This window comes from Pseudophryne corroboree, chromosome 6 (assembly GCF_028390025.1).
Source record: "Pseudophryne corroboree isolate aPseCor3 chromosome 6, aPseCor3.hap2, whole genome shotgun sequence".
In the NCBI taxonomy this organism is placed as follows: domain Eukaryota; kingdom Metazoa; phylum Chordata; class Amphibia; order Anura; family Myobatrachidae; genus Pseudophryne; species Pseudophryne corroboree.
Genome location: NC_086449.1, coordinates 831068159 through 831076026, shown reverse-complemented (window position 1 = coordinate 831076026; position 7868 = coordinate 831068159). Strand labels below are relative to the sequence as shown.

Sequence of the window (7868 nt, the reverse complement as noted above, 5' to 3'; positions counted from 1 at the left end):
CCCCCGCGTGGCCCATTGCACTGAGCAGTTTCCCTGGATTCCCCTGAGAACAATTATTAAAAACAATTTAACAAGTTTGAACAGTGAAATGACTATAAAGTGTATGTTCCCTCCATATAACACACACTCCTTATACCGTGTACATGGGGAGGTTACAGCTGTGCTTCGCCCTTGTGTCAGGGACCAGACAGGGGAACGCCTGGTGCAGAAACACAAAACTAAACAAAAAACCCAGCAACTTACACTTTAATAATAAGATGCTCTCCCTGCATAGAGCAGTAACCCGTATTCTCCATCAGGGGGCAGCATCTGGCCACCCAGTGGGGGCAGGTGAGACCTCCTCACCTGTTCCTAACTTCCTGAGTGGGCCACAGGTTTTATATTATGGAGATTGAGCCGGCTCAGGTCCCCTTTGCAGGTCAGTCCCTGCACTTCCAGTTCCCAGAGGACACAGGTTTGTCAGAGGCTCATTGTCTTTATTGTGCTGTTATTAGAATGTGCCCGGTCTTATGATATATATATATATATATATATATATATATATATATATATATATATATATATATATATATATATATATATATATATGTATATATATATGTGTTATATTCAGGACGCGGTATGACCAGTGTATTAATTATAGCAGACAGCAGAGGCACCAAACCCAGGAGCTGACCCCAAAGAGGAAGAAATATGTGCAAATATCTATCTACCTCTATCATATCCCGTCTCTGTTCAGATAAAGACCCGATAAGAACCCACATTATATAACTGTGCAACTACAGATGGGTCCACGGTTATCTTGGCTAGTTTTCTGCACCTAGGCGCACCATGGTTATTAACATAAGCCCTTCATCTATTGTTCTCAGCTGCAATACAATACAGAGAACATTACAGCAGGGGATTAAGTCATTACAGCAGGGGATTAAGTCCGACAGCCCAGTCTCCGTTAATCCTATTAAAGGTCAAGATAAACATGGACCCATCTGTATAAACTGCTTTTCACTTTTCTGTTCCTCCATTAAGTGGAAGTTAATGAGATTTATTTAAGTCTCTCTGTTGAAAGCACGGCTTATATTATTATTTTCTAATATAACACAAGAACATACAGGAATAGATCCATTTCTAAATAACTTTTTTCATGATACATGTTCCTGTAAAGACTGCAATCAGTTCCCTTAGCTGCATTGCTGGAGCGTGTTTTGGGTGGAGGTGCTGGTGTGCCCCCTAGTGGTGATGCTCTCAGTACAGACTCCTGGTCGCCTTGTCTTCACCTCCTGACCGATAGGAGCAATGTTAGGACTTTAGGAAGGAGACCACCTGTTACCCTTCTCAAGACCCCACAGCAGCGTTTGTATGTGTAATAGTTGTTGGGTTGATGTCCTAGCGTTGCCCGTCGGGTGTATGCAGGTGTGCTAGACTAGCCTTGTGCGTTGACCTGATCAGACTACAGAGCGAGGGGCGTTCTACTGCGGTGCAGCGGTTCCATTACCTATTATAATAAACCAGCCGCCGGATTTACCCCCTGGCGATTCCTCCTATGTCCCGTTATTGTCGCTTTGCGGAGTTTAACAATTTAATTTTGTCTTTTCAGGGAATAGTGAAAAATAAAAATGACTGAACGTGGATCAGCGACCAAACGCCACAATCCGGTGGACAGCATCCGCCGCAAAATCGAGACCATCAAGATGAGCGATCAGGAGTCCAGTCCATACTTGCAAATCCCCAAATTTCCGCCCAGGAACTTCGACAGTCCGCAGTCCAGCACCAAGAAGGACCTGGAGGAAGTGCTGAAGAACCGGACGGTGAAGAGCACCAGCAAGGACCCGGTCAGTCTCCCCGATACGGCGACCCTGGCTTCCTTCGCTGTACCGTCTCCGAGGCTACAGCAGGTACCGGACTGTGACTCTCCGCTGGCCAGCGTCCTGGCGTCCAGGGTCCAGCAGAAAAAAGTGTGGCCGTCCTGCGGGTCGCAGAGTTGCTCCACTCCTGTTGTGCGCTCCCAGGACGCGCACTTGAAGTTCCATCAATCCATCCTCCCCTGCTCAGAGTTCAAGAGCATCATCCTGGAAGAGCGGGTCCTTCCCTCTGTGTCCAGCTTTTATCTGGACCGTAAGACTGACCATTTTACTTTGAGGTCTCCGGTGGTGAAGAGACTGTCGATGAGCGAGAGTGCAGGTAATGTCTGTCGCGCTCTTCTGTCCGCCAATGAAATAACCAAATTGTGCATAAAAGGGGGAAAGCCCCAACAAAGCCAGAGATGGTGCTTTTCCATAGGAGTGTGAGGAAAGACACCCACACAAACATGGGGGGGACATATAAACTCCACACATATAGGCCATGACCTCAGTGCTGTAAGGCAGCAATGCTAACCACTACACCACCTTGCTTCCCACAATTAGGCGTGACCAATAGGAAGATATGTGTACCTTAAATCTCCATTACGGCAGAATGGGACCATTTTGCCGGGGAAGGGGGTGATCTGGCTCCTCCTGGGAACGCCGTCATAAATTCAAAATGTCCTTCCTGCGAGGAATCCTGCGCATCTCATCCCGCAACATGAAGCCTAGCTTCCCGTGCTTAGATACGGAACAAGGAGTGGGAGTGTGGATGGCAAAGAGCACCCGGTGTGCCCAGGTAATCCCGCCAGCCATCTTGGTGCGCCAGTCCGTGCACATAGCCGTAGAAGTGGCGTAAATGTAACCCCCTGGATTTATGCGCCAAATCTGCACCTTTCAGGGCGTTTACCCTTGTGCTGTCCACGTGGCTGCACTTCAGCCTAAGTGTAGAAGAATTGCGCATGCGTGGCGGTGTCCGTAGATCAGTGGCGCCACACGGAAGCTACACCTATTGATTCTGCTCCTCAACGTTCCAGGTTTGAGGCGTATGACCGACAACAAAATGGAGCCGATGGCTGAGGTCAGCCTAATCTGCGAGGAGGACCTGCTGGACAGCATTTTCCACGCGTGTGACACGGAGCGCAGAGGTGAGGGGAAGGATTTGTGTGACGGGATTGTCCCCTGATCAGCGCTTATGCGCAGTGTGTTGTACGTGTCTGCTATAGGAAGACTATGGGGTGTATAGCGCCACAAGCTGGTCAGTAATCTGTATTAATTACCAGTGACTGGGAGGGGGGAATGTACTAAGCAGTGAAAAGAGTGAAGTTGCCCACGGTAACCAGTCAGCTGCTCTGTATAGCTTTATAGCATGCAAATCATAAATGTTACTTCAATGCTGATTGGTTGCCATGGACAACTTCTCCACTGACTCACTTCACTCTTTTCACTGCTTAGTACATCTCCCCCTAAGGCCCCTATGTTACACTGCAGACTGGAGCCTATGCGCTATGACAATGGCGGCTAGGACCCCACACACCCCATTACTGGTGACCGTGGCGCAGTGGTGATCAGAGACGCACTATCCAAACTTGTGGCCCATTCAGAGACCCCCTGTGGGCAATGGGACGGAGCCCCCAAGTTTGGGGGGTGTTGTGCGTAAGTTGGGACGGGGGGGTGAGGCATGTAACGGGGTGACTGGACTGTACAAACTGAGGAGAATGACCGTTCTATTGCGTCATCCATGGAATCTATGTCTGGAAATAGGTAAAGTGGCGGTGTCCAAAATCGTGGATTACCTGAGGCACACGACCAGCCGTGGCTCTGAGGACAGTGGCCTGGGCGAGCTGTGTAACATGCTGGACCCTGAGAAGAGGGATATCTCCATGGACCTAGACACCTACCACGCCATTATGAAGGAGTGGGTCGACGACTGCCGGAATAATGGGTAATAATAATCCACAAACCTCTTACGCGTCAGTAAAATGTCAGTCAGTACTTTATGTAACTGTACGTCATTCAGAAGTGAAAAGTGATGGTGTCTCACCACAGTATAAAGCAGGGAACAAAGTGTAGGCTCAAGATGGCCGCTGTGGTGCCCATGATGTGGTGTTATATCACTGGTAAAAATATAGATATTTTCCCCTGAGTTTCATATGTATTTTATGGTTTCATTCTCAATAATCTTCCCCCCGCCCCCAACACACTCCCCCATTCTCTCCCTATGAGTGATATAACACATGACATCCCACAAGGCGTCTATGGCATCGCAATGGTGTTTATTCACAACCTAAATGTACAATTGTTCCAGGCTCTGAATTCCATGGTGCAGAGAACACTGCCCCTAGTGGAGACTATCACCGACTATTGCAGTACTTGTATTTTCCAGTGTGTCTCAGACTCCTTGTTCTGTAGGGCTCCTATTGGAAACATGATTGGTCTTCGTGGTGTGTGTGTGTGTGTGTGTGGGGGGGGGGGGGTGATCTGATCCTGTGTGTGTGTGTGTGTGTGTGTGGGGTGATCTGATCCTGTGTGTGTGTGTGTGGTGATCTGATCCTGTGTGTGTGGGGTGATCTGATCCTGTGTGTGTGGGGTGATCTGATCCTGTGTGTGTGTGGGGTGATCTGATCCTGTGTGTGTGTGTGGTGATCTGATCCTGTGTGTGTGTGTGTGGGGTGATCTGATCCTGTGTGTGTGGGGTGATCTGATCCTGTGTGTGTGTGGGGGAGGGTGTGATCTGATCCTGTGTGTGTGGGGGGGGTGATCTGATCCTGTGTGTGGGGTGATCTGATCCTGTGTGTGTGGGGTGATCTGATCCTGTGTGTGTGTGGGGTGATCTGATCCTGTGTGTGTGTGTGTGGGGGGTGATCTGATCCTGTGTGTGTGTGTGTGTGTGTGTGGGGTGATCTGATCGTGTGTGTGTGTGTGTGTGTGTGGTGATCTGATCCTGTGTGTGTGTGTGGGGTGATCTGATCCTGTGTGTGTGTGTGTGTGTGTGGGGGGGGGGGGTGATCTGATCCTGTGTGTGTGTGGGGTGATCTGATCCTGTGTGTGTGTGGGGTGATCTGATCCTGTGTGTGTGTGTGTGGGGTGATCTGATCCTGTGTGTGGGGGGTGATCCGATCCTGTGTGTGTGGTGAGATCTGATCCTGTGTGTGTGTGTGGCAGTGATCTGATCCTGTGTGTGTGGGGTGATCTGATCCTGTGTGTGTGGCAGTGATCTGATCCTGTGTGTGTGGCAGTGATCTGATCGTGTGTGTGTGGTGATCTGATCCTGTGTGTGTGTGTGTGTGTGTGTGTGTGTGTGTGTGTGTGGTGGTCTGATCCTGTGTGTGTGTGTGTGTGGCAGTGATCTGATCCTGTGTGTGGGGGGGTGATCTGATCCCGTGTGTGTGTGGTGATCTGATCCTGTGTGTGTGTGTGGGGTGATCTGATCCTGTGTGTGTGTGTGTGTGTGTGTGTGTGTGTGTGGGGTGATCTGATCCTGTGTGTGTGTGGGGTGATCTGATCCTGTGTGTGTGTGTGGGGGGGTGATCTGATCCTGTGTGTGTGTGGGGGGTGATCTGATCCTGTGTGTGTGTGTGGCAGTGATCTGATCCTGTGTGTGTGTGGGGCGATCTGATCCTGTGTGTGTGTGGGGCGATCTGATCCTGTGTGTGTGTGGGGCGATCTGATCCTGTGTGTGTGTGGAGTAATCTGATCCTGTGTGTGTGGCAGTGATCTGATCGTGTGTGTGTGTGTGTGGCAGTGAGCTGATCGTGTGTGTGTGTGGGGTGATCTGATCCTGTGTGTGTGTGTGGCAGTGATCTGGTCCTGTGTGTGGGGGGGTGATCTGATCCTGTGTGTGTGTGGGGTGATCTGATCCTGTGTGTGTGTGGGGTGATCTGATCCTGTGTGTGTGTGGGGTGATCTGATCCTGTGTGTGTGGGGTGATCTGATCCTGTGTGTGTGTGTGTGTGTGTGTGTGGGGGGGGGGGTGATCTGATCCTGTGTGTGTGTGGGGCGATCTGATCCTGTGTGTGTGTGTGGGGCGATCTGATCCTGTGTGTGTGTGTGTGGGGCGATCTGATCCTGTGTGTGTGTGGGGCGATCTGATCCTGTGTGTGTGTGTGGGGCGATCTGATCCTGTGTGTGTGTGGGGCGATCTGATCCTGTGTGTGTGTGGGGTGATCTGATCCTGTGTGTGTGTGTGTGGGGTGATCTGATCCTGTGTGTGTGTGTGGGGTGATCTGATCCTGTGTGTGTGTGTGGGTGATCTGATCCTGTGTGTGAGGGGTGATCTGATCCTGTGTGTGTGGGGCGATCTGATCCTGTGTGTGTGGGGCGATCTGATCCTGTGTGTGTGTGTGGGGCGATCTGATCCTGTGTGTGTGTGTGGGGCGATCTGATCCTGTGTGTGTGTGGGGCGATCTGATCCTGTATGTGTGTGGGGTGATCTGATCCTGTGTGTGTGTGTGTGGCAGTGATCTGATCGTGTGTGTGTGTGTGTGTGTGTGTGTGTGTGTGTGTGGCAGTGATCTGATCCTGTGTGTGGCAGTGATCTGATCCTGTGTGTGTGGGGCGATCTGATCCGGTGTGTGTGTGTGGGGCGATCTGATCCTGTGTGTGTGGGGCGATCTGATCCTGTGTGTGTGGGGCGATCTGATCCTGTGTGTGTGGGGCGATCTGATCCTGTGTGTGTGGGGCGATCTGATCCTGTGTGTGTGGGGTGATCTGATCCTGTGTGTGTGTGTGTGGGGGGGTTATCTGATCCTGTGTGTGTGGGGGGGGGGGTCTGATCCTGTGTGTGTGGGGGGGGTGATCTGATCCTGTGTGTGTGTGTGGGGGGGGTGATCTGATCCTGTGTGTGTGTGTGTGGGGGGGTGATCTGATCTGATCCTGTGTGTGGGGTGATCTGATCCTGTGTGTGTGTGGTGATCTGATCCTCTGTGTGGGGCGATCTGATCCTGTGTGTGTGTGTGTGTGGGGTGATCTGATCCTGTGTGTGTGTGTGTGTGTGTGTGGGGTGATCTGATCCTGTGTGTGTGTGTGTGGGTGATCTGATCCTGTGTGTGTGTTGGGTGATCTGATCCTGTGTGTGTGTGGGGGGTGATCTGATCCTGTGTGTGTGTTGGGTGATCTGATCCTGTGTGTGTGTGTGTGTGTGTGTGTGTGTGTGTGTGTGGTGATCTGATCTTGTGTGTGTGGGGGGTGATCTGATCCTGTGTGTGTGTGTGTGTGTGTGGGGGGTGATCTGATCCTGTGTGTGTGTGGGGGGTGATCTGATCCTGTGTGTGTGTGGGGGGTGATCTGATCCTGTGTGTGTGTGGGGGGTGATCTGATCCTGTGTGTGTGTGGGGGGTGATCTGATCCTGTGTGTGTGTGTGGGGGGTGATCTGATCCTGTGTGTGTGTGTGGGGGGTGATCTGATCCTGTGTGTGTGTGTGGGGGTGATCTGATCCTGTGTGTGTGTGGGGGGTGATCTGATCCTGTGTGTGTGGGGGGGGGGGTGATCTGATCCTGTGTGTGTGTGGGGGGTGATCTGATCCTGTGTGTGTCGGTGGGGGTGATCTGATCCTGTGTGTGTGGGGGGTGATCTGATCCTGTGTGTGTGTGGGGGGTGATCTGATCCTGTGTGTGTGTGGGGGGTGATCTGATCCTGTGTGTGTGTGGGGGGTGATCTGATCCTGTGTGTGTGTGGGGGGGTGATCTGATCCTGTGTGTGTGTGGGGGTGATCGTGTGTGGGGGGTGATCTGATCCTGTGTGTGTGGGGGGTGATCTGATCCTGTGTGTGTGTGGGGTGATCTGATCCTGTGTGTGTGTGGGGGGTGATCTGATCCTGTGTGTGTGTGGGGGGGTGATCTGATCCTGTGTGTGTGTGGGGGGTGATCTGATCCTGTGTGTGTGTGGGGGGGTGATCTGATCCTGTGTGTGGTGTGGTGTGTGTTGATCCTGTGTGTGTGGGGGGTGATCTGATCCTGTGTGTGTGGGGGGTGATCTGATCCTGTGTGTGTGTGGGGGGTGATCTGATCCTGTGTGTGTGTGTGGGGGGG

General features: G+C 51.6%; 1 protein-coding gene across 1 annotated transcript in view; it reads left to right on the top strand.

Annotated features, from left to right (window-relative positions):
- Positions 1-351: 351 nt before the first annotated feature.
- Positions 352-7868, top strand: part of IRAG2 (inositol 1,4,5-triphosphate receptor associated 2) — a 142060-nt gene continuing 134543 nt past the window's right edge. The window contains 4 exon segments of the mRNA XM_063930083.1: positions 352-454; positions 1595-2178; positions 2876-2986; positions 3603-3783. Of these exon segments, the coding sequence (XP_063786153.1) occupies positions 1614-2178; positions 2876-2986; positions 3603-3783 (857 nt within the window). The 5' untranslated portion in view covers positions 352-454; positions 1595-1613.